This window comes from Radiomyces spectabilis (assembly GCF_025331425.1).
Source record: "Radiomyces spectabilis strain NRRL 2753 chromosome Unknown BYT42scaffold_17, whole genome shotgun sequence".
NCBI lineage: Eukaryota > Fungi > Mucoromycota > Mucoromycetes > Mucorales > Radiomycetaceae > Radiomyces > Radiomyces spectabilis.
This window is the reverse complement of record NW_026251942.1, coordinates 530,777-558,573: the sequence shown is the minus strand read 5'-3', so window position 1 is coordinate 558,573 and position 27,797 is coordinate 530,777. Positions and strand designations below refer to the sequence as shown.

Here is a 27,797-nt window from a genome sequence, read left to right as displayed (position 1 = left end):
CCCTTCTGATGCATGAATTCATAGATCGAAGCACGTCTGCTCCATGTATCATTCGATTACTGAAGAGAATGAAAGGGCATATACAGTATAACTGACAAATAAAAACAAATTAAATGATGCTACAGAAGAACGCCAGTCGTATCATCAACCACTTTTCTTCAAAAAGAGCTTACTCACATTTTTATTCGAAAGACGACGATACTCTGTTTAACCACAACTGGCGCAAACGGCATCTTGCTGCCCACTTTCACGATAATAGGCGAAACAATCAGCAGCAAGATGCCGTTTGCGCCAGTTGTGGTTAAACAGAGTATCGTCGTCTTTCGAATAAAAATGTGAGTAAGCTCTTTTTGAAGAAAAGTGGTTGATGATACGACTGGCGTTCTTCTGTAGCATCATTTAATTTGTTTTTATTTGTCAGTTATACTGTATATGCCCTTTCATTCTCTTCAGTAATCGAATGATACATGGAGCAGATATGCTTCGATCTGTGTAGCTCATCATTCATGCATCAGTGAGGTGACTATTGTTTCATCCATGGAAAATCACATATTTTTGTCCGAATTTTTTCTTCTTCTTTAGTTTTGCATCTCTTCTGTTTGCCTGGAAATCCCTCACTATCATTGCATCCATCATCCATCATCCAGACTATGGCGTGTATCTGATCCGGTCGATTCGATTATTATGAAAAAAGGTACCTTTTGTGTGATACGACTATCCGTTTTTCGACAAGAAAAAATTTACCTGTTCTTTTTCTCTATTCTTTCTTTAGCTTTTGGTTTTCTCTCCGGTTTTCTTTTGCCTGGCAAGCCATTCAAGCCATCCATCCCTCCAAAACCTTTCTACTTTGTTCGGGCACCAGATTGTGGCCAATCCGGGTTTTGTCGTCAAAGGACATCTTCGGTCGTGTGGCTCTCTTTCTCATCGGGAAACGCTGACGCGTCCTCCTCATGTTGCCCTCATTTGGATTCCTACTCTTGATATCGTCTTTCATGTAAGTATTCTTTTCGCAGTCTTCCCTCTTTTTTTCGCCACAGGGTTTTTTGTGAGATTTTTACTGACGCAAGTTTTATTTTCTTTTATTTTTACTCGGGAAAACTATCGATATCTGGCCTCCAGCTCGAAATTACCGGCACTTCTGACCACATCAATATCTTGGCCCTGCTCAAGCTGACACCACCGCCCCAAAAATATTCCGCCGCTTAACTGTTTCTGCAAGCAATTTTCTTTTCCGCATCGAAGAAGAAGCTTACGTGTGGTCCGTATACATATTTTCTTTCGGCACAATGTTTGATTTAAAGGTAAACCAACCGCAAATGTTCCACTTTTTGGCCCATGTGGTTGACCTGATCATCATTCTTGCATTGGCAGAGTGACTATTGTTTCATCCATGGGAACTCATTCATTTTGTCTTCAATTTTTTCTTTTTCCTTTGGTTTTCTCCCTCTTTCCGTTTACCTGAAAAGCCCTCACTATCATTGCATCCTCACCCGCATCCACATCCATCATCCATCATCCAGACTATGGTGTATCCGGCGTCTATCTGTAACCGGTCAAGTCGAGTATTATCAAAAAGGTACCTTTTGTGTGATGTGACTATTCGTTTTTCGACAAGAAAAAACTCACGTTCTTTTTTCTCTACCCCTTCTTTAGCTTTTGGTTTTCTCTCCGGTTTTCTTTTCGCTTGGCAAGTCATCCATCCCTCCAAATCTTTCTACTTTGTTCGCGCTCAAATGTGGCCAAACCGGTTTTTGTCGTCAAAGGCATCGGTGGTGTGACTCTCTTTTTCATCGGGAAACGCTGACGCGTCCTCCCCAGGTTCCTCTCATATGGATTGCTGCCCGTGGTATCGCCTTCGATATTTCTTCCCGACCATTTTATTTTGTAGTTGTAGTATGTATTTTGTATTTTAGTGAATAGTCTTCTTGCAGTCTTTTCCTCCTTTTTTTTCCCACAGGGTTTTTAGGGGGTTTTTACAGACGCACCTATTGTATTTACTTTTTTTTTTTTATATTTGTATCCTTTCTTTATTTCGGTCGGGAAGCCCTCGGTATCTGCTGCATCAAACATCAAAGGTAAAATATCTCAACGAAATTTGAATCAACCAAAGAGCTTACTAACTCATTTTTTTTAAATACCCAACATTCCCACACATCTTTGTAGATCTATCATAACCTTGGGCGGGACAGAACGGAGGGGGTCAATGAGTGCTGCTTTGTTCATTAAAAGTGTTTCATGGTATGCCAGAGTATTGACATTAATATACCAAAGTTCCATCAAGAGTCTCGCCCAGGTTATGCCGTATTGCGTTAGGCTTTTTGTCTGACGAATGTCGCAAGGGAAGAGTGCGACATCCAGTAGCAGGTGGCATCCATTGCACAGCGGGTGTACGGCTTGTTAATAATCAGTAAACTAGAGAAAAGATATAAAAGACAGAACAAAACAGAATAATAAAAGTCAGTCCTTTTTAGACCTATATTTCTTGGCAAACCACTTTGGTGATCTTGACTGTATAACAGATCCGAGTGAAGTACGACATAGAAAAAAAGGAAGGCAGGCCAAAAATAAGTTAAAAAAAATGCTGCATCATGCAGACGCAAAAAACTACGCTCCCGGGTGGGCTTGAACCACCAACCTCCTGATTAACAGTCAGACGCGCTAGCCAATTGCGCCACAGGAGCTCCGCTGGAAAAAAAATTGGTCAAACACATATCAGAAAATGGCAATGACGTCATCATATTTGACGTCATTTTTTTTTTCGGCGAAAAGGTTTGCTCAGATCACTTGCAATGGGATGAGACTTCTTCCTAATATTGGCTGGAAGTTGATCTGGGTGTAGGTCCTATTTTAATTTTGTCACATTCACGCTTTTGGCTTTGTCTTCTTGTATATACGGACCTTAGAAGAAAATATTCAACATATATTGCAAAAGTATTTGATTTCTTACAAATTTGAATATCCCAGCACAAACGATGCAAGAAATGGCCATGCCAGTCACAAAAATTCAGAGCTGACCTTGACAATATTTTATAGCGAATCAAAACGATCGGAGTTAGACCATATTTGAAAATATTGGGAAAGTATATGATTGTTTACGATTCCAAACATTCGAATGTTATCCGAATATTTTTTTTCCCAAGGTGTAGACTGAACGTGAATTATCGTACATGTTGATGGTTATTGGTAAAGTAGGCCACCAATTTATTATCGTGTATTATGTAGGTTTCTTCAAGTTGGGACCAAATCTTTGATCGAACAGGTCATATAAAAACAGAGCTGTTAAATGATGGAAGGCAGCCAACTGAAGAGCAACGCGATTTGGTCCACCCTTTTATGAATTCAAACCATGTTATGCCCCACAGTAGTTGAATTGCACCATTTCCATTTGGAGCAGGTCAAGCCAAGATAAAGGATGGTTGTTGTTGGTACTGAGGGAAAACGAGCTTATTTCTTTCGCGGCCGTCCTGCAACATTCGTTTAAATTGCGCGGGGTTCCAATAAAAATTGGAGAGCAGGAAAGAAAAGAAAAAGTTCGCGTTTGGCGCCATTTTCTGTTCTATTCTTTCACTGATCGATTCCGAACGACATGAGCGCTAGTTTGAGTGACCAAGGTTTTGTACCCCTAGAAAAGTACGAATTATGAGCGCCATTTAACTGTCGATTCACTCAATAGGAGAAGATAGCGTGGCTTCTCGCCATGCGACGCCTGATCGCTTATTATCTCCAGATATTCCACCATTTGACGACGATGCTGATCAGAACCTTATATCCGAGATAAATCAGCTCAACATTGCACGAGTCGATAATTACCTTCTAGGTCTATTTGCCAATTACAATGCCAGTACGTTCGATTTGAATCGTGTTTCGAATGTGTGTAGCTCATAACATGGTTTCTGCCAGCTCTTGTTAAATGGAGATTAAGAAGAACATTTGACAAAACATACGCAAGGCTGCAACCAGTCATTACCAAATATGGTGTTTCTCAGGATCAGCTTGCGCTTTTGATGAATTTGGTGCTATGCCATAAGCTTCGTATGTTCAACAACTTTTTTTTTTCTTTTTTTTTTCGTTCACATGAATAGGAACACTGATTGTTTTTGCTTTAGCCGATAATTATGCCATCCTGCTTCTCAAACTGTGTCTTCCAAGAACCAAGGTGCCCGAAAAATACGCGATCCGAATCTTTGGATATCTGTCATGTCGAGAATATTCGCCCAAACTGATGGTAGGCTTGATCATTGATGTATGGAAAAGAACAGTGTTTGTAACTGCGTCCGATGATGATGATAGTCACAATTACTTTCTTGGGTGATCTCAATATTTGACTTGTTTGAATCCACCGAAAACATCAGCAATCTGTATTCTGTTCTATTCCATTACCTGAATATAGAGACATTCAGGTAGGCGTGGCATCTCTTGACGAGACTTTAACCGGGATCAGGAAAAATGACTATTTTTATTTGTAGGCCGCAGCTATGTCATCTTTTATACTTTTTAACCAAACGCGCGCACGTCAAAGCCTACCGAGCGAGGCAACTCATCCAACTTTCCGAAAAAGTTGGTCGTGAAAAATGGGTGGATGGTCTGTTATACGTATATAAGACCTACGATCCGGAACTTGGCATTCCAGAATTGAAGAGCACCCGGAAGGGAATATTCGAAGTAAGTCATCACTGAACCGCAAATGGACATGGCTGCTAACATAAGGTATTAGCATCCGAACAAAACCGCACAGGAAACATTGCAGAAAATCCATCATCTATGGCACAACGACGAGACGATAGGCAATCTCGACTTGCATAAACCTCCTTTGGAGACTCTCCGCGTAAGAGTTTTGGTTGGATGGTTTTTTTTGGCCTCCTGCTAGGTACTCATATTACATTGCAGGTTAAACGTCGGAAAAAGGATTCAACCCCTGTACAGGTGCCGGATGTAGCAACTTCTCTGTCGGATTTGGTAATTTTTTTTCCCTTGAACATGTTGTCGCTCTGTTTGGCATTCCTAAATCCAGTCATTTTGTTTTTAGAGCGCGTTCACGATTAAAGAGATCAATAATTCGACAGAATTAGCAAAGAAAATGGATCGTATGAAATTACCGGATCAAGTGGCGTCCGTGTTGGATAACCATACTTTACAACATGTTCTTGTGTGTCATCCAGCAGGTAAGGAAGCGGGTTTGCACTCCATTTATCTTCGCGACTCGTACCTTGCTGCTGGACAGGAATCTCATGGCCCTTTGTTTCTGTTAGCTACGACTGTTACCCGAATCAACCTGTGGTTGGGTGAAAATCTGATGCAGTTGATAAAGTATAATGACCACAGCGAAGTTTCAAACAAAGCACTGAAGGAGCTTTTATTGAAATCGATACGAATGGCACGCTTCCTTAAAGTAAGCAATGTAGTACGCAACTTTATCAGATGAAAAATTGATCCTGGCTTCTAGTCGCATATACCGGTCCTGGAAACGTTTTTGAAGGATTATATCAAAACTTGGAATGGCGTAGAGTTTGAGCAAGAAATATTCGAGCTCCTCACTTTTGTGAAGCCAGAGACGTATGAAGGTAATAGTATACGTGCTGCAACATTATAAAATATGCTATGGTATTAATGACTACCAAAGATATGTACCAATACTTTTTGCAGCCTTTATACCGCCTTTTCTGCGTCTCCAATGTTTCCTGGAAGGTATTTATAACTGGTTGCATGATACCGATCGAATCTATTTAGTGTATTGTATTAGGCTCGCCTTATTCTCTGCTATACTGAATGGCTGAAAAACTGGGCATTACTCGACTGGAATGAGCACGCGAAAAAACGACGAAACCTTGATCCTTATTCAGACATGGATGAAAGGTAAATGTTTGCACTGAGCTGGTCTGATCTGGTTTTTTTTTTTTTTTTTTTTTTTTTTTTTTTTTTCGAGCGCTTGCAATTAATCTCTCTCTAGCGCATGGCTATTCCAGGGATTGTCTTTCAACATTGACTATTTCCGAACGATGCAAGAATTTATACAGCATGTGGATCGAATTTGTGTCATTGGTTTTAGCTTGGAACAAGATCATCCTTTGATACAGCATGCGGCGCTTTCATATTTCGAATTGGTATAAAGGATGCACGTGTGTATATTGCGTGAAATTGTTTTAATTGATTTGATTCCATCCGATCGATAGGTGTCTTCCATATCAATTCATCACGACATACCTGAAATCATTATACCAGCAGCACCGCTCGTTTATCGCACGTTTTTCTCTCCGCTGGCCATGCCAGTCTCTCGAATGTGTGGTATCATTTTCCAGTACAAGCAGGCTTTTGAGGAAAATGAGCAAAAGGAAGGGGACTGGGTGTCACGGCATACACAAGAATATCTCCAACATTTCAACTCTTATGTGACCGACATGTGTAATGCTTTGTGGCGAACGCAATTTCTCAGTCGTTCATCAGAAGAGAACCGAGCATTCTCATTGACCGAGTAAGATATCACTTTGCCGATACAACTAACCGACGTTTGTATATATTGACAAGGCTCTTGCAGAGAATTAATAGTGGGGTACCAAGAAATTGCAGAAAAGAACAACATATCGTTTGATCAGATATTATCCCTCTGTCGGTCAGCAGCTCTGGCGGGATTTGCCAACCGGTTCTTAGCGGTAAGTATCATTGATGGTGAAATGATGATATCGCACACTATTCTGATATGGCATTAGACGCTGGAAAATGATCATGGTTCGACGGTACGCCACAATAGCCCGATCGATTCTCAAATGTTGAAAGAACTGGGCGAGGTAAAGCAGCCTTGGTTTTTACATGTTTTGCATCACTGTCTAATCATGGTGGGAAATGTTTTGTAGAATGGAGGCATAGCCATCCCATTCAAAGGATTCCGGCTGGAATATTTGGATCATCTCGCTGAACTCGGTTTCCGAGGCATTCATGATTTACTCTATGCCTGTATACGGTCACTCACTGATAGCAGCGCATAAGATTCAATGATTTATGACGGCGTTTTCAAGTCTTGCAATGCAGTAGCAATTATGTCAAATAATCGTTTCACCTGTTGTAATTGTTGATACTGTATATTAAAACTTGGGAGTTATCCACGTTAAATCATGTGCACGGTCTCTGATTGACTAAAAAAGCAAAAATATTACATTGATTGGGCCAACTATGTAAAAAAAACCTGTTCTCTGGCTGCAGAAAGCGTTCATCGGTTACTTTCATTTCCTATGCACTCTGAATATCCCAACACTCAACCTTGGCCATCCATTTGGAAAATGAGCAAATGGTGCAATTTCCGAAGATGAGAACCCTCAAATAGTGGCAGAACGTGCTCATGACACAATTTTGACAGTTTGCCAAAAAACAGAACGGACCCTCAAGCCCGAGCCTACCTTTACCCTGATTTCCCCCCGCAATACGTATACCGCCGGCAAGCACGTTGGTCCTTATTCTTGAGTGAATTCAATTTCGTCATCACGTATACCAAAGAACACGGACATGGAGAAGACGTCAGCGACGCTTTGGTGGTACGATCGGCCGGATTTACGCTGTGTCGCCAAGGCAATCCCAAAAATCGTTTTAAAGAATGATGTGGTATATCATCCCAGATGCGCAAAGTTTCCAAGATCTTCGCACAATTAACGGCGTCATCATGCCGACTTTCAGGCTGCAGCACGGCGACTCGGACTGCTCTCAGATGACAACGAATGGCAACTTGCTCTTCAAGATGCATCAATATGCTATGTCCTATTTTGTTTCCTCATTATGTATTTGTGTTCCTTTATGTCTTACTGTATGCTTTTTTTCCTTATGTTCCTTTGCTTTCATCCTTATGCTATGTTTTTCCAAGTCATGATTGTTTTCTCTTATGATATCTATTTTGCCCTTCCATTTAATATTATAAGATTTCTGGCTATATTCGCTACTACTTTGCATACAAAATTGCTGTTCCTCTGTCGCGGAGAAGAAAATGATCATTATGTGGCGGTGCGGTCAGGGGGATCAGCACCTCTGGGAAAAAGGAAAAGAGACTGTGTTACTCCGTTTCCCATTGAATGCGCAAAGATTTATGCGAACATCGACTAAAATCTCGTCGAAAAATCAATGGTCGCATAAAACCTGAAAGAAAGCTTATTGACAAAAGATTAGAGTTGAGAGAACACCATTAAGCGAGAACTTGGGAAACACAAATTCGACCACGGAGTTTGAATATTGGAAATGCAGCATCCCATTCCAAACCATCTTGAATCAGCTACTATTCTCGCTTCCCTTAGAGCAACATCAAACTACACACCGATAGAGCAGAACTTTGTAATCTTTAAGATTAACACGCGCTACTAGCGACTTGTTTAAACTAAATCTTTGGGAAATTAGCGATTTGTAAATCACATGATCTACAAGTTATCAGGACCTGTTAAACCTTTTTTTTTTTATCTTTCAGCCATGCCTCGCTGCCCCACTTTCACGATAATAGGCGAAACAATCAGCAGCAATGCCGTTTGTGCCAGTCGTGGTCAAACAGAGCATCGTCGTCTTTCAAATAAAAATGTGAGTAGAGCTCTTTTTGAAGAAAGGTGGTTGATGATACGACTGGCGTTCTTCTGTAGAATCATTCAATTTGTTTTTTTTGTCAGTTAATACTGTATATCGAAATACATAAGCAGACGTGCTTCGATCTATGAATTCATGCATCATTAGGGTGACTATTGTTTCATCCATAGGAAATCACATATTTTTTGTCTTCAATTTTATCTTCTTTTGATTTTCTCTCTCTCTTTCTGTTTGCTTGATAAACCCTCACTATCATTGTATCAAGATCTCATCCACATCTATCATCCAGACCATTCGTATCCCGTGTATCTAACTTGGTTAAATCGACTACCATCCTCAAAAATGTAGGCGTGGAGTGGTCTACCATCGATTTTGCTCCGGCAAAACAGACTTTCCTCTCTTTTTTTTTTCCATCCTTCTTCCAGCTTCCGGTTTTTCTCCGTTTTCTTTTCGCCTAACAAATTCTGGATACTACAAGTTGACTTTCTCTCGTCATCCATCCATCCATCTGGCGAAATCGGATGGCCATCGTCGGTGGTGTGACTATCTTTTACATCAGAAAAACGCTTCGTGTCCTCTTCAGCTTCTCATGATATGGTATTCGAGATGTCTTCCCGATTATTGTATTTTGTATTTTATATCTCATGTACATATTCTTTTCGCAGTCTTTTCCTCTTTTTTTAGGAGGTTTTTTTTTTTTACTGACGCGACCATTGTTTTTTATCACCATGTACTTTATTTGTTTTTCTTTCTTTTTATTCGGGGACTCTCGATATCTGGAATCCAAATCCAACTCGAAATTTACCGTCACTTCTGGCCACGTCAATATTTTTTGCCTGCTCAAGCTGACACCACCGATCCATCGCTTAACTGTCCCTGGAAGCAATTCTATTGTCCGCATCGAAGAAGAAGCTTACCTGTGATCCGTATTCAACTTTTTTTTTTCCGGTTCACCATTTGGTTCAAAGGCAAGTCCAATTTCTTTTCCTTTGCTATGATGTAATGAACGTATACTAATTTAAAAAAAATTTTCAATGTCATATAATCCAAGTCATGTCAAGCGATCAATTACTATCGAAAACTCAAATAACAAAAGTAAAATATCTTAACGAAGTTTGATCAATCAAAGAGCTTACTAACTCACTTTTTTTAAATACCCACATACCCACACATCTTTCTAGATCGATCATAGCCTGCGCGTGTTCAGGAACAACTGACGTTGCATGGTATTGCCATAAGGTTGTCATTAATATACCAAAGTCCGTCAAGAATTCTCGCCCAGGTTATGCCGTGTATGCGTTAGGCTTTGTCTGACGAAAGTCGCCCAATGTAAGGGGGCGATCTCCAGTGGCAGGCGGCATCCATTGCACAGCGGGTGTACGGCTTGTATATATAAAGAAAGTGGATTCTCCAATTACGAAACAGAAGTCGGGAAGCGATGCAACAGATTCCAAGTATCCGGAGGGCATATCCAAAAGAGTCGATCGATAAAGGGTCGTTGTTTGTAATGTTAAATGATGATATCATGGATTGGAAAGCGCAGCGACCATGGGGGGATGATCAAACGATAAACATTTGCGACGCTACAGTGACAGCATGATGCAGTCATGTTCCTGAGAACCAAAAAAAAAAAAAAGACAAGGTTTTCCGTTCACAGCAGCAAATCAAAAAAAAAGAGCACGAGTTTGACCCAATGAAATTGCGGTATTTTTAATAATGTGGTGTTGATATCTATTTTCGGCAAAGATTCGTCCAGCTGATCTACAAATGCGATAAGACTGGCGGCCATGGATTCAATGGATCACTAGTTCTTGCTTTTTGGAGGTATTATTGGCGTTGTTGTTGCCATTGTGAGAAGTATTGTTTGCACCGAATCGAAACATTTTACCGAGAGACGTTTTGAAAGAAATGGTGGATGAAGTTTTGGTTTTCATAGTGCGCTTGTATAAGTCCTAAAAAACCATGCAAATAAAACAAACCAAGTCAGCATGATTTCCCAATGTAGTACTGCTCTTTTTTTTCTTTTTTTGGATCCTCTTATTACCAAGAAGGCGATTTGTGGTTTGTTGAATGCTCCCCTGCGTTTTCTCCTGATGAATTCGATCGCATCCAGTGGCTGCATACCGAGCTCAATGAGAGCGATGGCAACCAAAACAGGAGCACGACCGAGACCGGCCACACAATGGACAGCAATGGTGGGTGCTGGGCAAGTGAAATCGGTTCTTCCAATTCGTTCCTGGGCATCAACAAGACAAAGCCATTCTCGTACAACCGCAGGTGGCGGCTTGAGTCAAAAAAAGGGAGAGGAAAAACAATTTTTTAGCAAAAGGACATGGAGCCGACAGTTAATACATTTCCCAAGACTTACCACGCCACCATCCTTGAAGGGCATATCATGAACTTGGATGCCCTGTTCAGTCAGACGAGCTGCACTGTAAGTTTGTTGGCAACAGCGAACAACGTGAGTCACGTTGAACTGTTTGAAAGCATCCAGGTAATAGGAAAGAGTGGACTCGGTTGGACAATCCAAAATGACAAAGCGTAGAGGAGAACGAGGGACTTCAATCAAAGAGATCATTCGTCCCAAAGGAGAATCGGAGCGAGTGTAAGAGCTGACCATGATCAAAAAAAGAAAACGACTTTGCAAGTAATGTGAAAAGAAAAAGAGTTTTGGAAAAGAAAAAAAGGGAACTGCAAGGGCGAAATGAACAAGATGAGAGATTTGAGGGAATTCGAATAAACGTGCGTCAATTGTCGGGAAAATTCCGTTGTTGTTGTGAAGAGTGGTATGAAAAGTATCAGATGAGAATAAGCGAGACAAGCAAAAAAGTGGACTTTATCCTCCTTCCGAAGTATCAGCGGGATATTGAGCGAGGCAGAAAGCAATGACAAAGGAGACACTGCCGCCGTGACAAGTAACTTTGGGAAGCAGAGTGGCGACGTTTAAAGAGTTAAAAGATAGTTGCATAAGTTGGCAGAGTGATGAAAAAGACAAGCAAAATCAGCTTCCCAGTGAGGAAAGACACAAAAAAAGCAGTGAGTTTCGCCTGACAGAGATAACAAGAAAAGAAAAAAAAAATATAAAAATTTCCCATCCACCCAATTTCTGCTTCGATTGCCCGGTCTTTGAAAAACCACCGCTTTTTGTTCCACCTTGTGAAGTGTTATTTTTTTCTCTTTTCAATGCCAGCAGTAAAAAGCTGTAGCTCCTTTTTGCAATCCCTACGAAAATATAAAACAGTAAGTATATGTCTTCCTGCACCTCGTCTGTGTATATATAAAGCATCGTGTACAGAAGAGTATTTTAAAATATTCCAAATTTGGCCAAGTAGTGAGTGACTTTCGATGGTTCACCGACACCATCTTTACCCATTGTTGACACGTACTGACAGGATCTGCCAACTGTTTTGAACAAGGATTTTCGGTGTTGATAGTCTATAAAGTGTTTTGTGGATCAAGAATTCATTGTGTTTGATGGCCCATCCACAAGTATTTTGCCTCATCATGTGGGGAGTTCAATGACTTTATGATTGGGTTCGATACATGATACGATGATCTTGAGGGTTAGGCGACTCAAGAGGATCCACGAATGTGAGAGCAATATTTGTAGCAACTGCTCTTTTTTCGCTACGATGGAACTGCTGATACTGTTTCATTCAAAACAGGGAAGTTTTTCTATAAAACCAATGCATATGCTGAGGTATCCCTCACATGGTCCGATAATAAGAATAATAACAAGCTTAACACGTCGCATGATCTACTGGTTTGCAAGACACAAAAAAAAGCCATCACATTTATAGCCACCTTGGTTTATTGCCAGGTACGCGTACTAAATCGGTATCAAACAGTTCAATAAACTGTTCATTCAAAAGCCGTACTTTGGGTCCAGCATAGCGTCGGTATTCTTCAAAAATCGAGGTCAAGTTCCATCGTTGCAGTTTACGAAGACATCCAACAATAGTACCTGGTATATGCGTCATCAGAAAGCTCTCAAGTACGACATTGGCCATAGCTCTTATTTACCAGTTCGATGTCGGCCCAAGTTGCACATGATCATCATGGGATAGTTGCTTGGATTAAGAATCAACTCTAATGCCTCTAAAACCGCTTCTTCTGTAATCGGATCCCAAGCATTCACCGATGACACCACCCCCAAGTGATGTAACTGAATTTCCTGGTCATCAATGAAATCCAAACTGTACCATCCATGAGTAAAGGAGGAAGAAATCAACTGACACTGAACATTACTACTTACAATCGTTGATTAGGCTCTTCGGGAGCAAGCCAGGCAATGGTCTTTAGACCCAGCTTTTCAAGGAAGGGGAAGTTAAGCTCATTGGGCTGCCCAGACCGATACAGATCTTCCTCGATCATGCCAAAATTCTACCAGAAAGGTTGGTTATATTGTTCATTGTTTAAACAGCTGCCTTTCTTGGTATTTACCACTGGTGGAATAAAATGTTGAGAACTCATTTCTATATGTTATTGGTACGTGCACTGTGGGGACAAAGCAGGTTCGCTCTACTTGCCAGTGGCAAAGCAAAGCGGTCGAATGGGGAACAGAAATTCAAACTCAGCATCACGCCCATAGTGAATGCATGATGCAGCCAGCATGCCAGCACCGAATAACAAAGGAAAGCAAGATTGACAACAGCATTGTTATAGTCAATAACCTATAGCAGGCTTAATTGACTAGTTTGAACTTCGTAAATTGGCGGTCTATACCTATTCCATTGATTTGTCGCTGTTGGATATGGGAATCCACTGGATCAGCCCATATACTGGGTTGCGATCCAGAGGTTTGTGAAAGTAAGCCAAAACCTCCCAATGCTGAAAGAGACGGTTCAAATACTTATCAGGTATGGTATATCCACTCAGAGGCATTAAATTTTCTGGTTTTCTTTTCATTACTGCCTATCAACCCGGCAAAAATGGATCGTCTAAAGGGCAGTATATTACATAATGGCCAAAAGACTGTGATATTACGATAATCCTCGGTGAAAGTCACCTTTTATTTATTTGCGTTTTATATTCTGTCTATTGTAATCCAGGTTGTACGGCAGAGGATCAAAAAGCATTTGGAATATGGGATGGTGAGGTTGGGTTGGTGATGGCTGTGTTCAAAATTTTGTCAGAAATAAGAAAGTCACCCAGCCTCGAATTTGTTGAATTCCCACTTGACAAGCCCGTTTTTCTCAGCAGCGAGTCAGCCCTTCGTTCTCGCCAACACCATAATAATTCTCTCTTTTTACTTGATTCTCTTGGTGGGGAATGTCGGTCTATGCTATTTACAAGGAGCTATTCCCGCCTCAAACGGTCGAGCATGTAGAACGCGGACGCTTCACTTCCCCTGACGCGAACAATCTTATCGTCGCCAAAGCATCGTTGCTCCAGATCTACGAGTTTGTCGAATATATCCCAGACGATCCCGTCCAAGAAGAACCCGATAATGAAGAAAGCGATGCCGGAACTACTGAACACGAGAAATTCGACAAGGACGAAGAACAGGTACTTGCGATGATCTCATCCATCGTCGAGATAATCTGTTACTCACATGTTGCCGTTTGGCATCTAGACCATGGGTTACTTGAAACTCAAGCCATTGAAAAAGAACACCATGGATATGACATCGGCACGTCTGGAATTGGTAGCAGAATATAAACTCAACGGTGTCGTTGCCACCATGGGGGTTATACGAACATCGTCACCACGAGGAAAAGAATCCTGCGATAGTTTGTTGCTCGGTTTCAATGACGCCAAAGTAGGATCCTTACCATCAACCTCGTACTCATCGAGCACCACAGTAACGAAGCATATATGTATCTATAGATGTCACTATTGGAATGGTCACCCGCTACCCACTCCATTGTCACTGTATCGATTCATTACTATGAAAGAGACGAACTCAAGGTGAACCCTGTTAATTTTTTTCTTTAACATGCATGCGAATCGTTGACTAACTGTTTATCCTTTCTTTTTGCGACTTTCAGAAAGAATTCCTTTCCAATCCCTACCCTCCAACTATTCACATCGATCCACAGCAACGTTGTTCGATTCTCAACTTTTACGACAATAAGCTAGCAATTTTGCCTTTTCGACAGTACGATAACATGGAGGATGCGGCGATAGCGACTACTGCGGATAAAGAAGGACCCGATCAGCCACAGTAAGAGCGAGAAATTAGACACGATCCATCCATACCATGTTATTAATGTCAGTTTCCATTGCCACAGAAAATGGCCGTATTCACCGAGTTTTGTTCTTCATCTGGAAACTATCGACCCTCGCATCAAAAACATTATAGACATGACATTTTTGTCCGGTTACTATGAACCTACATTGGCCATTCTATTTCAGCCAGAACAAACATGGACAGAGTAAGTCAATGTATCACGGTGTGAAGATCGATCGTACGATGTTTACTTTTTTTTTTTCTTCTTCTTTTACAGTCGATTGTCTCATGCAAAGGATACAGTGTCTTTGGTGGTGATTTCCATCGATTTAACAACCAAAGTGTATCCGGTGATCTATTCGCTTGATCATTTACCGTACGACTGTCTCAAACTGTTGCCTATGCCAAAACCTGTGGATGGTCTATTGATTATCGCTGCCAACTCTTTGCTTCACGTCTCCCAAGGTTCGCCCGGTGTGGGTGTGGCGGTCAACGATTATGCTCGACAAACGACCAGTTTTCCCGGAATGAAATTCGATTCAGCAGTAACCCAGCTCGGCATGGTTTTGGATGGTGCTCGTGCTCTTTTCCTCGGTGGAAGCAGCTGCTTGTTATTCCTTCAAAACGGTGACTGGGTGGTGGCTCAAATGGAACTGGATGGCAATAAAGTGGTCGGCATCGATATCACCCGCATACAACATTCACATTCTTCAGCCATCGACAATGGTGCAGCGAATAACCCTCTCGCAATGATACCATCCTGCGCCAAAAATATGAAAGATGGCGAGTATTTCTTTCTCGGCAGTCGTGTGGGAGACTCGTTGCTTGTCAAATGGCGTCGCAATAATAAGAACGAAAAGATTCGATCAGGTACATATCTTTTTCACCCCACTTCTCCCCTGCAAGAGACTCACAATCGTTGATATGCATCCAATCTACATCATGGAATCATAGATTACACATTCCGTGTTTGTGATACACTTTTGAATACGGGTCCTATTGTGGATATGTCGATGGGCGAAATGGAAAATACCGAAGTGAGTATCCCTAGCCGGAAAAATCAAATGCACTCCACGCCGACCCTATTGACGAACCCTTTTTCAACAGACCGATAGCACTGCAAAGGATAAAGAAGTTTATCTTCCTGACCTTGAATTAGTGACATGTTCTGGGCACGGTAAAAATGGCGCTCTTTGTGTGTTTCAGGTAAGTCGTCTGTAGAACCTTTTGTGCTATCTTGCCGGCCATCCATCCTCAACAATAAGCTTTATCATTGTGGTTTAGCGTCACATCCATCCCAAAACCATTTTCTCCTTTGATCAATCCGACTGTCAAGCGATCTGGTCCATCAAGTGTCGAAAGGAGCAGTATTTTGAAGGTGTCAAAGTGGGCGGTTATCAAGGCTCAAAAACTACATCTGCTGCATCCTGGGAAGAGCAAGACGGTCATTGGGCGACGGTGGAATCACACAGCGAGTTTCATAAAATGTTTGATAAGATTTTGTTCATCAGTAAATCAAAGAGAACACTGGTAAGTGATGTCTCCGTTATTCTACTGGGTCTGTCTTTTTTTGATGCTCACCTCCCGATCTTTAGGTACTGGCTGCTGGTGATGAGCTTCAGGAGCTAGTGAACAGTGATTTTTATACTTCAGGGCCAACGATTTGTGTTAATACGTTTTTTGATCACACAAGTATTGTCCAAGTTTATCCAAAGGGCGTCATGCTGTTGACACCTGGTACGTGCTTCTATTGCTGACATCCATATCAGGGTTAATTAATTAACACTTTCTTTTGTTTCTTTTGGCTCAGATGGTCGTTCGATCCAAACGGTTCCTATCAAAGGTTCAAGGGTCGTCGATGCTAGTATTTGCGATCCGTACATCCTTCTCACGCTAGAAAACCAAACTCTCGTGGCCTTGAGAGGTGACTCGACAACAAAGGATCTCATCAGTACACAAATACCCAAAAGCATCACTGTAAGCTTGTCTTTGGTGTCCTCCTCTCTGAAAATTCACACTTATCCACCTTTTTATTAGGACACCGCGATTTCAACGGCCAGTATCTTCACCGATGCCTCCGGTATATTCAAATATGTATCGGAAACAAAGCGAAAATCGTCCGCGTTATCCAGTGAAAAGAAACGCAAGGCAGAGGATATGGCTTCCACGGCAGCGAACAAAAAGCCATATTCTTCATCTCCAAAAGAAATGGGCTCAACATTCGATGAAGTCGACATGGATCTTTACGGTGACCAGGGCACAGACCCTGTAGACGCAGCACCCACCCCTACGCGGAACGAAACACCGACCATGGAGACTTCCATGCAGGAAGATTTTGATGATGATGAAGCCATGTTATACGGTGCAAGTGAAACGATCTCAATGGTGCCAAACATCGCGTCGGAGAACGTCGATGAAGTCAACGTTAGCATGCAGGGAGAATTAAACGAAGTGGCTCGCATCAGTTATTGGTGCATGTTATATACAGTCGATGGTACTCTGAAAGTATGTATTATCAACGGAATGATTATCAAGCGACGATCTGACTTGATGTAAAAAAAAGCTCTACAGTCTTCCCGATTTCAAGGAGTGCTTTGCTTTTCCTCGCTTCGATTTATTACCGGAATTGATTACCGATGGCGTGACGCGGGACTCCACTGGATCGATTTTGCCAACGTCGGGCGAAGCCGGTCCAAGTTTCATTAAAGAGATTGTACTTGTAAATATTGGTAAAGAAAATAAGCAACCTCATTTGGTGGTAAGTAGTTTTTCCTCATCCTCATCCAAGAACGATATTCACAGACGCTGACATGAGATGATTAGGCACGGACAGCTACCAATAATATTGCGATATATAAGGCGTTTGAATTCGCAGCGGGCGCAGAAGAAGAAGGAGGAGCATCGGAAGGTGGAGACCCTGATCGTTTGGCTACACGGTTTTGCCGTATTCATCACGACTATGTCGCACGGCCGGTCAGTGCGCCCAACAAAGAATTGGAAGTACTGGAGGAGGAATTGTTCAATACAGAGAAACCCAAATCAAAGCCGGCAAAGCAGCGGCGAGAGAAATTATTAGTTCCTTTCTCCAACGTATCTGGCTATGCAGGTGTCTTTGTGGCGGGACCGCAGCCTGCATTGTTAATGAATTCTTGCAAAAGCTTCGTTCGCGTCCATCCCGTCAAGGTAGATGGTGACGTTACTGGATTTACCCAATTCCACAATGTCAATTGCGAGAACGGCTTTATTCTTGTCGATTCTGAGGTAACTATATATATCTTACGTATTATATGCTAAAGGCGGGGCGATGGCTGACAGAGTTTTCGTCTTTTGGTAGTTGACGCTACGATTGTGCACAATTCCGAGCAAAGATGTGGTTTACGACATGGATTGGATAGTGAGAAAAGTGCCGCTGGAACAAACGGTACATAAGATCCAATATCATCCTGCGATGCGTGTGTATGCGGTCTTGGTATCAAGTCCGGAAGAGGTGCGACTACGCAACGACGATGGCGCTCCTATTGATGGAAAGGAGGAAGAACGCGAGCCAGGCGAATTTCTTCCGACCGTAGAACGGTTCTCGTTGCTCATGGTATCACCTGTGACATGGGAAGTCGTGGACCGCGTTGATTTTGAACAATACGAGCAAGGGTTTTCCCTTCAATGCGCGTCGTTGGAATCCAAACAAACCAGTACGGGAAGGAAAGATTTCATGGTCGTTGGCACCGGTTACCTTCGAGGAGAAGACACGGCGATGCGCGGCTCCGTACGTTTTTTTGTATTTTGTGTACACTTGAAATAATGAAGGCAGGCAAACGTTGACATTGTTTTTTTTTTCCTGGTTTTAGATTTACATTTTTGAGATCATTGAAGTTGTTCCGGAGCCCAATAATCCACAAACCAATCATCGTTTCAAGCACTTGCATACCGAGGATGTAAAAGGAGCTGTAACAGCCATGTGTGTTGTGAGTGCCCATCTTGTCACATGTATTGGATCCAAGGTTCGTGTGGACAACGCAATGAAAGGGTGATATGTAGCACCAAACAAAGCAGTGACTGACACAGTCCTTTATGTTTGCAGGTGATCATATGGAGTTTTGAGGACAATGAAAGCTTAGTTGGCGTGGCGTTTATTGATGTACAAATCTACGTTACGAGCATGTGCTCCATCAAAAATTTTATTCTGCTAGGCGATGCACAGAAATCCATCTGGTTCCTCGGATTCCAGGTAAGCCGGCGTTGTGATAGATGATTGATATGGCTGATCCCCCCCCCTTTTTTTTTTTTCTTGCTCACATTCATTGCTGTAGCTTGAGCCGGCGAAATTAACCTTGCTTGGCAAAGATTACCAATCCTTTGAGGTAGCCAGTGTCAATTATCTGATTGATGATAAATCACTGTACCTGTTGGTTGGTGATACCGAGGATAATCTGGATATTTATCAATATGCTCCCTTCAGTAAGTGGATAAAAGTTGAATACGGAATGCGTCTTGATACTTATGAAAATAATGATGATAGACCTTCAATCATTTGCGGGACAAAAGCTCATGCGACGTGGTGATTTCCATGTGGGAGCCCAAGTGAAATCTATGCTGCGATTACCACAGATTATGCAAACCGAAAAAGGATATGAATACAGTCGAAGAAATTTCTGTTTATGTGGTACATTTGACGCTTTATTTCAAAGAGTGCAAAGTTTCGATTAACAGCTTCTACAGGTTCCTTTGATGGTAGAATATCGGTGGTTTCTCCTATCAGTGAAAAGACATTCAAGCGATTAAACACGTTATACGGTCAGCTGGTGAACGGTCTCCAACATGTAGCAGGGTTAAATCCTCGTGCATTTAGGTAAGACAAAAAAAAAGAATCCGTCCTCGATAGTGGCTGATTCACTGATGGTATATTTTCTAGATTAATCAAAGGGCCAAAACAACGCATGTCATCCAATCGAACAAAGGCAGTACTGGACGGCAATCTTATCTTTGAATTTGCGGGCCTTGCCATTAACCAACAGCAGGAGATGACGAAGCAGATTGGTACTACGGTGGCGAGGATTTTAGAAGATTTAGTGGATGTTGATAAAAGTATTGATCATTTTTAATCAAAGCCTATAAACTGTATAAAGGAAAGTTTTCATTGAAAAACAATGGGAATCAATGCTGCAGAGTTTAATTTAAGATTCCGACTGGTTCCTGATTCAGACTGGTTCTCTGCAGTGAAAGCTCAAAGCCCGCCGTATCATCCATCAACCCTCCTTTCCAATCATCCATCGATCAATTACATAATATGGTATGCATTGATAACGGATGAAGAACAAAAGAAAGTGGGATGATAGATGGATGGATGGATGGGTCGTGGATGATCCAGAAATGATGAAAAATAAAGGGGGATGGATAAATGGGAAAAACGCTGGCAGAAGGGAAATGGCCGGCATGGGGAACAATGGAGGGGGGTCATGATGTTAACCTTGAACATTTTTCACAGGATAGCCAAAAGACCCCCGTTAAGCTTGCTAGAGTTATCAAGGTGCTCGGACGTACCGGTTCCCGTGGTGGTGTGACCCAAGTTCGCGTCGAATTCATGGACGACAGCAACCGTAGCATTATCCGTAACGTCAAGGGTCCCGTTCGCGAAAACGACATTCTCTGCCTTTTGGAATCCGAACGTGAAGCTCGTCGTCTCCGTTAAAAAGAAACCCTACCAAAATAAAAAGAAAGAAAGAAAAATAGTGGATCCTGCTTTCACATTCTGGATATGCAAAAACTTGCAACTTTGTCTCTGTGAATCATGTTTCGCGCCAAACTTCCCTTTTTTATATGTATATATTATCTACAACGTCAAAGTATGGAGCAACAATGAAAGCAACAACGAGTCAATCTAGGCGACATTCTATTTTCAAAATACAAAAGGGGTGAAGAAAGTAAAAACAGAGGATCTATTGTTGGAGGAAGCTGGCCATATCGAATTGATCGGCTGTATCTTGCTTGACAACCACACCCTTTTCGGTGACAATGGCTGAGATCAAATGGCTGGGAGTCACGTCAAAGCTAGGATTCCACACGCCGATATTCTGGGCCGCGGTTTGAACAGTGGCAGGTTTCAACTGTCCGTCAACAGACATGACACCGGTGGTAGTGACAAGTTCAGCAGCCGGACGTTCTTCGATCACGATATCTTTGCCAGTGGCGGTAGATAAATCGATGGAGGTGGAAGGTGCCGCCACGATGAAAAGAATGCCGTGATATTTGGCAGTGATGGCGAGCTGGTAAGTACCAATCTTATTGGCCGTGTCACCATTGGCTGCAACTCGATCTGCACCCACAATGATGGCCTGCACCTCGGGGTTTCGGTTCAATAAAGCTGAAGCCATCGAATCGCAGATGAGAGTGGCGGGTATATTTTCGTACACGAGTTCGTAAGCTGTCAAGCGTGATCCCTGATTGTAAGGTCGGGTTTCGGTACAATAAGCGTGCTTCAAATGACCAGTGAGATGCAAATCACGGATGATACCGAGAGCGGTACCCCAGCCAGCAGTGGCCAATGTACTGAAAAACAGATGATCAAAAGATGAGTTTATCTATTCTCTCAAAAGATCTCAATTTTTTGTTTTTTCAGTGTCCACCTTACCCAGTGTTGCAGTGAGTCATGACCGAGATCGCTTCGGGGTTCTTGACATTTTTGACGATAAAATCGGCTCCATGCTTGCCAATGTTCTTGTTGTCCTGCAAATCGTCGACGAGCATTTGTTCAGCGGCAGCAACGTAAGCATCGACCACAGTAGAAGCAGATGATGCTTCTTTGACTGAAGTTTCTACGACGATTCGAAGTTTGGCAGCGGCATCGAACAGATTGACGGCCGTAGGTCGGGACGATTTCAGGTACTCCAACGAAGCGAGCAAAAAGTTGGAAACGGACTCCACCGTAGCGAATTCCGACTTGGCATGACGGGCAGTAACATCCACCGCTAAAGACAAAGCGGCGACAATAGCAATAGCCGGAGCGCCTCTTGTTTTCATGGTCTTGATAGCGGCATGACCGTCTTGCACCGAGAATACCGGTTCAAACACAGTCTCATGGGGTAAAAGAAGTTGATTCAAAATGTCGAGCTTTCCAGGAGTATATTTAATAGCTTCCAACGTGGTTGCTAATGTCAAGAAAAAAGTGACCCGTTAGCGCAATCTCCTTTTCTCCACACCATTTTCATATCAGTGACTCACCACTCATGATTTAGGCGATTCAGCAAAAGATAAGGAACCAAAAAAAAAAAGAACAAAAAGAGAACAAATCGAATGGCTGGAATTTTGGCTCATCAGTGTGACTGTTTCTATTGTCAACAAAAGCGATTCTGGCAGCTTTTTTTTTCTCTTTTGGTTTTCTCTTTCCTCTTTTCTTGCGTTTTTTCCCCCTGTACATACATTTGAACGATATCCCCAATGGACATACATAATTTTGAGGATTATCTAGATTTGCGCGATCAGCAAGAATCCTCTCACATGACGGCCGCCGGCGATGCTGAAGCGGCTTCTGAATCCACGACGGTTCCCACAGTCTCGCCACAGTGGCCGGCCAGTGTAACCCTGAATAACGACGTTATTGATAACAATCTACCCACCAATATGGGTGATTATATATTTTCACTGCAAGATCCTCATTGGGCCAACATCTTGGGAGCCACCAACCAGAATAATCTTGTCTGCGGCATGAGCGGTGTTTCTGACGTCGATTTCTCGCACCACATTTCGCCTCACTTACTGCTGTCGCCCGATAATCAAATGATGGTGGATGGGAAACCAACATCGTCGGAAACATCGTCGGAAATGTCCCCTTTGAATGGAGGCAATGAATCAGGTACAGCCAACAGTAGTACGGGCGGGACGATTTCTCCGGCTGAATTGAGTCAACCGCCGCAAGAAGAGTCTACAGAAGGCATAGTCACTCGTTCCATGAAACGTAACGTGACAAAATCAGGGAACGAACCCAAGTCGACGACAAAGCCATCCAACGCTGGACCGGAATCAAAAAAACGGTCGCGAGGTAAAAAACTGTACTGTATCTGTCGTCAGCCTTACAACGGTGATCCTATGGTACAATGCGAACAATGTGAAGAATGGTAAGCAAAGCTCATGTATCCAATTTACTGGTTATCATGTGATATCTCATTTTTTGTATGACTAGGTTTCATTGTAGTTGCGTTAAGCTTGATCCGGAAGAAGCCGAAGATATTGATTGGGTGTGCAGTGAATGTGAGAAAAAGAAAGGTAAGCTGTTTTTCATTGTTTTTATTCTCGAAACTGTGGAAAAGGAGCGGGACGATACTGGAAACAAGTCATTCTTTTTCTTCTTCTACCTGGAAGAAGTCTTCTTGGTTTTTTATGTTTGGCATGGCTTTATTAAACAGCTTGGTTGGATAAACGAGTTTCTTAATTGGAAATCAAAAGAAGCCTATTTCGGCAATGTTCAATTAAGCATAGACGATGTTCTTCGACCCAAGATGATATCGTTTTTTCTTCTTTTTTCATTGTTTTCATACTGCTGTGCACATGATCGTATTTTTTTTTCTCTCCTGTCCACTTTTTTTATTCCTGTAATTTATGCCTGCAATGTACATACAATTGCGATCTTGTATCATCGTCTCGGTCAATTGGGGCAACGTTTTTTTGCGCACGGAAAATGCACTCTCATTCGATAAAAAACCATCCATATGATATCATATATCTTACCGTTTCTTTTTTCTTTTTTCTTTTTCTATTTCTCCCTGTTTCTAGTTGAAGAGCCATCCATTGAATCATCGCCAAAAGTGACAATACAGGAGAGTCCGACGCAAAAGGTAAGCTTCCAAAAAAACTGTACATTGCTTGATTCATGACGATTAACGGAAATTTTATCTGTAGGTCTATTCCACGCGACAAAGTAAAAATCACACCAGTCAAGCTACATGTTTGCTGCCCAGCTGCAATAATCCAACTCGCGCAGACTCCTACTGCAGCGATGTATGTGCAAGCAAAGCGACGCGTCAACAAGCATCCGTTAAACCATCAACCATCAACGCTTCTTCTCCTTCACCTGCAGCGGCCAAAGCGAAATCGAGTCCGAAATCGAGTCCCAAGCAGAGTCCAAAAGCCAGCCCGCAACCCCGAGAGAAAAAGTCGATCAACAGCAGCAGCAGCGGTAGCAACAGCAACGACAGCGCCAGTCAAAGTAGTAGTGCGGAAACGAGCCGAGCCAGTTCACCGACCAAACAAGCAGATACGCCACCTTCTACCGTAGAAGAGAATCCTATTCGTAAAAATGTAATAAGGAATATGTCCAACACGTTGAAATCCATCATCGAAAATGCGTTGGAGAAAGATCCTACTTTATTTGAATCATCAGAGTCGACCGAGCCGACTCCAGAACCAGCCAATGATGATCATGCGAAAAGTTCCCCTGATAATGTCCTCAAGGCAACGGCATTGGCGGAAGAACTAGCGAAATCCATTGAAGAAGCCATGTATACCAAGCTCGCCGATGCCGTACCTGGAAAACCGGGACGCATACTGTGCGGTGAGCGATACAAGAGCAAGTTTCGGTCGCTGTTGTACAACCTGAAGGATAAGGCCAATGAAATATTTCAGATGCGCGTAGTGACGGGCGATCTGGTTCCTGAAGAATTGGCGCGAATGTCGTCGGAAGATATGGCGAACCCTGAACTGAAATCCATGTCAGAAACCCTGCGCAAGAAAAGTATCAAAGATTCGGTCCTGAAATTACAGAATATGCCCATCATCAAAAAGACGCATAAAGGCGACATTATCATGATTCCAAACAAGGAGACCAATTTCTCAGAAGAGCAACAGCCGCCGCCACCACCATCGCCATTATCTGTAGATATTCACGATCGAAAACGAGACTACAATGATATCACCAAGAGTGATGATGCAACGAACAGCCGCAAATCGAGCATGAGTGCCACTCCCAGCACGCCAACCACGGCGAAAACGGATCCACTGGATAATATCCTTGCCCGTATCGGTGTTCACGCTGACGGCACGTCGGATACGGCCAATAACGACCGGAACAAGAAACGCAAGGTGACGCTGGACGTGGAGCAGTTACTGGGCGACGAAGATATTCAGTTGGAGATTGGCAGTGATGACGAAGGAGTCATCACCACCCGACGTACGGTGAATGAGCATGGCGAAGAAGTGTATGAGCCAGAGCGCAAAAAATCGGAGGAGCCGAAACCACCTGTCATTTGGCGAGGACGGGTCAATATGCCTCAGGTGGCTGAATTCGAAGGGTCTGCGCGTCAAATTGGTGGTCGCACCTTAAGCGAGGCGGAATGGATGGATGTTTTATCACCGACCATGTGGATTGAGGGCCGGATTCCGAGAGATCGTGTGACTGATTATGTGACACAAACGCAATATTCCACCAGCCGAGAAATTGTATTGCTTGTCATTGAACCCGAACCTCGTCAACCTTCAACCTCCGCGGATGTAGCCCAAGCCAATCATCAGCAAGCGCAATCATTGCTGCATTACTTTGAATCTCGAAAACGGTACGGTGTGGTTGGGCATAACAAGACCAAAATCAAGGACTTTTACCTTTTACCACTGTACAAGACGCAAGACATTCCCGATTGTTTATACGTTGTCCGTGTCGATGAAATACAGCGTGAATGTGATCTGTTCCTGGGAGTCCTAGTGATCAGCAAATCGGTTTATACAGCTCCGTCTTTCGTATAGAAATAATATTTCCCGTTTTGCTCCCTCATTCTTTTACAAATCTCTTTTACACTCCCTTTACAATCAATTCCTTTCCCTCTCTCTCACACACTCTCTCTCCCAAGTTAATCCTTTTGTTCACCGTCATAATACAAGTTTAATTGAAAAAATCTGGATAAAGTTTTTAAAAATTCGAATTTAAAAAGGAGGCCAGAAAATATGGTTGAGTTGGAAGTATTTTCAGGCCAGATTCGGATGATGGCAAATCTCATACACAGATATTCCTGTCTCGTGCAGACCTTTTGAAAAGTAAAAGGTAAAAAAAGACTGAATAGGGCTTTTTATTTCTCTGCGCGCGCGGAGTGTGTAATAAAAAAAATTGTAGCCTGAATTTTGGCAAGATGAGTTGTGCATGACAACAACCCCGTTTTATTTCCAGCATAACAAACTGGAAACTATGATACAAACTGTTCATCTTCATTTCTTGCACATGATTGAATCTTTATTGTTTATAAACTTTTGTAAACGGTAGTTATTCGGATGCTCATAACATACACAGTTTCACAGGGATGGTTTGTGCGACCGTCTTCAAAAATAAAAAAATGGGATCTCCGGGGAGATGATGGAGCCTGGACTTACTTTAGTGTTTTCGTTGTGACGATGGGACTTTTTTTTTCTTTTGAAATGAGAAAGATGCAAAATCCAACGCGCGCGCAAATAATGGCCGTGGCGCGCACTGATCATTTTGACATGAGTCCAAGGTCAGGATGCCGTAACAAGGCAGTATCCAAGTATCCATGCTTCACATGGCTGATTCTCCTTAACATCATTAACTATTGTGTGTTACACGTGTCCGACGGATCATCCACGGTCAAGGTGCCCAGCCAACAAAGGTGATGGCACCTCATTTACTCTTTTTCTTTGTTACTAAGTGCGAAATAAAACATAGAACCATAACACAGTAAAAGAAAAACCAATCTTAGGGCACGGTCGGCTATGTGGTATACAAGCAACATCAGCCTTTTTTTATGCTGAGCTTCGGCCAAGTTCATGCGCATGGCGTATTTCTTTAGCGAAAAGATATTTTTATTCCTGTATTTTCCCAATTTAGATCACTGTCAATAATCCTAAAAAAAAAGGTCTCGATATTGAATAAATGGAACCAAACGGTCCAGTCTTTTGACCCGTTCTTCATTTTTTTCGCTATTCCCTTTTTTTTTCTTCTTCTTTATCAGTCGTTTATTGACATCTCTCAGTCCCATCATTCTTTATTCGCATTTTGTATCTATATACCAATCTATTTCTTTTTTTGTGTTTCATATTGTACTTTATATACCGAGACAACACCACTATAAAAAGCATGTCACTTTATCAAAATAACTCTGTACATTTCCCAACTTCAAGATTTCTTCGTAAGATATCCACGATCAAATATATTTCCTTTGGTTGTTTTGAAGCTAATAAATTGATGTTCCTAGATTTAGACGGATGGCAATGGGGTCCTACGAAAGTAAAGAGTCAGGCATGCTTGACCAAGTTTCAACAACCATCATTATTATCTTTGGCCTCCATGTTGTCTGCAGCATCGGCATCAACACAAGGTGACAGTGTCCGAGACGAGGCTGGGTCGGACTGTATTTCCCCTGAAGATGGCAATGGCGAAGAAGCACTGAGCCCACCGCCGCCGGCATATGACGATCCAATCCATCCCTGGAATGACAAGTTACCAGCCCACTGGACGTCATGGAAAGTGGAACCACGGGAAGAAGAAGGACAAGAAAAATTGCCGCCTTACGAATGCACAGTTTACAAAATGGGCTTTGTTAAATTAAAGCGAGAATTAAAACGACCGGGCGTTTTATCGGGGCATCGATCATGGACGTAAGTCAGCTGTCATGCTCTTTGCATCTTTACGGTCTTTGTCATGTCAGCATCTCATTTTTTTTTTCCTCCTTCTTTTTGGTACTTTCGTCCCATATAGACAAGTCTATTTAAAATTGTGGGGAACCATGATTCAAATTTACAAAAAGGCACCACAATCGGATGGTCATAAACCGTTATGGTCTTTTTCCATGGAAAATATGCAAATAACCGTGCCTTCCGACTACAAGAAATACCGTCATGTGATTCGTCTTCAGGTGCCTGACGGACCTCGGTTCCTTGTCCGAACGACCAACGCAACAGATCAGAACTTATGGATAGAACATCTGCAAGCCTCGGCCAATGTGAGCTCAGATATCGATAGCCGATCCATGCCGCAGTTTATTACACTGTCACGACATCGACGACGAACCGCCGGTCATCGATCTTCCTCCACGGCTGCTGGTCAGCCTGCTGCCCTGATTTGATGTCTTGGCCCTTCTCCCCACGTGAC

At 42.5% G+C, this 27,797-nt stretch overlaps 7 protein-coding genes and 1 non-coding gene across 8 annotated transcripts; 4 read left to right on the top strand and 4 right to left on the bottom strand.

The window, feature by feature from the left end:
- Nucleotides 1–2,607: 2,607 nt before the first annotated feature.
- Nucleotides 2,608–2,681, bottom strand: BYT42DRAFT_t149. The gene has a single exon. It is a non-coding gene; the product is annotated as a tRNA-Asn (tRNA).
- Nucleotides 2,682–3,945: 1,264 nt separating this feature from the next.
- Nucleotides 3,946–7,159, top strand: BYT42DRAFT_153807 (Mis6-domain-containing protein). The gene is made up of 16 exons (XM_051562302.1): nucleotides 3,946–4,032; nucleotides 4,107–4,225; nucleotides 4,291–4,400; nucleotides 4,467–4,662; nucleotides 4,715–4,825; nucleotides 4,888–4,956; nucleotides 5,027–5,162; nucleotides 5,250–5,389; nucleotides 5,444–5,561; nucleotides 5,621–5,685; nucleotides 5,741–5,853; nucleotides 5,948–6,101; nucleotides 6,171–6,469; nucleotides 6,533–6,647; nucleotides 6,705–6,782; nucleotides 6,849–7,159. Exons 1-16 carry the CDS (start codon nucleotides 4,005–4,007, stop codon nucleotides 6,978–6,980), a joined length of 1,983 nt encoding a protein of 660 aa, XP_051418712.1. The 5' UTR covers nucleotides 3,946–4,004; the 3' UTR covers nucleotides 6,981–7,159.
- Nucleotides 7,160–10,275: 3,116 nt separating this feature from the next.
- Nucleotides 10,276–11,328, bottom strand: BYT42DRAFT_153765 (protein-tyrosine phosphatase-like protein). The gene is made up of 2 exons (XM_051562301.1): nucleotides 10,916–11,328; nucleotides 10,276–10,831 (listed from the first exon to the last, which is right to left on the bottom strand). Exons 1-2 carry the CDS (start codon nucleotides 11,165–11,167, stop codon nucleotides 10,478–10,480), a joined length of 606 nt encoding a protein of 201 aa, XP_051418711.1. The 5' UTR covers nucleotides 11,168–11,328; the 3' UTR covers nucleotides 10,276–10,477.
- Nucleotides 11,329–12,285: 957 nt separating this feature from the next.
- On the bottom strand, nucleotides 12,286–13,124 carry BYT42DRAFT_588884 (putative tyrosine phosphatase family protein). Its single transcript, XM_051570311.1, has 4 exons — nucleotides 12,991–13,124; nucleotides 12,803–12,930; nucleotides 12,571–12,743; nucleotides 12,286–12,511 (listed from the first exon to the last, which is right to left on the bottom strand). The coding sequence occupies exons 1-4, from the start codon at nucleotides 13,018–13,020 to the stop codon at nucleotides 12,342–12,344; spliced, it is 501 nt and encodes a 166-aa protein (XP_051418710.1). The 5' UTR covers nucleotides 13,021–13,124; the 3' UTR covers nucleotides 12,286–12,341.
- A 7,074-nt stretch (nucleotides 13,125–20,198) lies between these two features.
- On the top strand, nucleotides 20,199–20,393 carry BYT42DRAFT_466195 (ribosomal protein S28e; the record flags this gene model as incomplete). Its single annotated transcript, XM_051563509.1, has 1 exon — nucleotides 20,199–20,393. A coding segment is annotated over one exon (195 nt), but the record flags the coding sequence as incomplete, so codon positions are not given.
- Nucleotides 20,394–20,652: 259 nt separating this feature from the next.
- BYT42DRAFT_618526 (S-methyl-5-thioribose-1-phosphate isomerase) lies at nucleotides 20,653–21,941 on the bottom strand (the record flags this gene model as incomplete). The annotated part of the gene is made up of 3 exons (XM_051572295.1): nucleotides 20,653–21,262; nucleotides 21,345–21,861; nucleotides 21,935–21,941. The coding sequence occupies 3 exons, from the start codon at nucleotides 21,939–21,941 to the stop codon at nucleotides 20,653–20,655; spliced, it is 1,134 nt and encodes a 377-aa protein (XP_051418708.1).
- Nucleotides 21,942–23,977: 2,036 nt separating this feature from the next.
- On the top strand, nucleotides 23,978–25,444 carry BYT42DRAFT_505200 (transcription factor S-II, central domain-containing protein; the record flags this gene model as incomplete). Its single annotated transcript, XM_051565014.1, has 2 exons — nucleotides 23,978–24,090; nucleotides 24,139–25,444. Coding segments are annotated over 2 exons (1,419 nt in total), but the record flags the coding sequence as incomplete, so codon positions are not given.
- A 1,660-nt stretch (nucleotides 25,445–27,104) lies between these two features.
- On the top strand, nucleotides 27,105–27,711 carry BYT42DRAFT_472334 (uncharacterized protein; the record flags this gene model as incomplete). Its single annotated transcript, XM_051563572.1, has 2 exons — nucleotides 27,105–27,304; nucleotides 27,405–27,711. Coding segments are annotated over 2 exons (507 nt in total), but the record flags the coding sequence as incomplete, so codon positions are not given.
- Nucleotides 27,712–27,797: the final 86 nt, after the last annotated feature.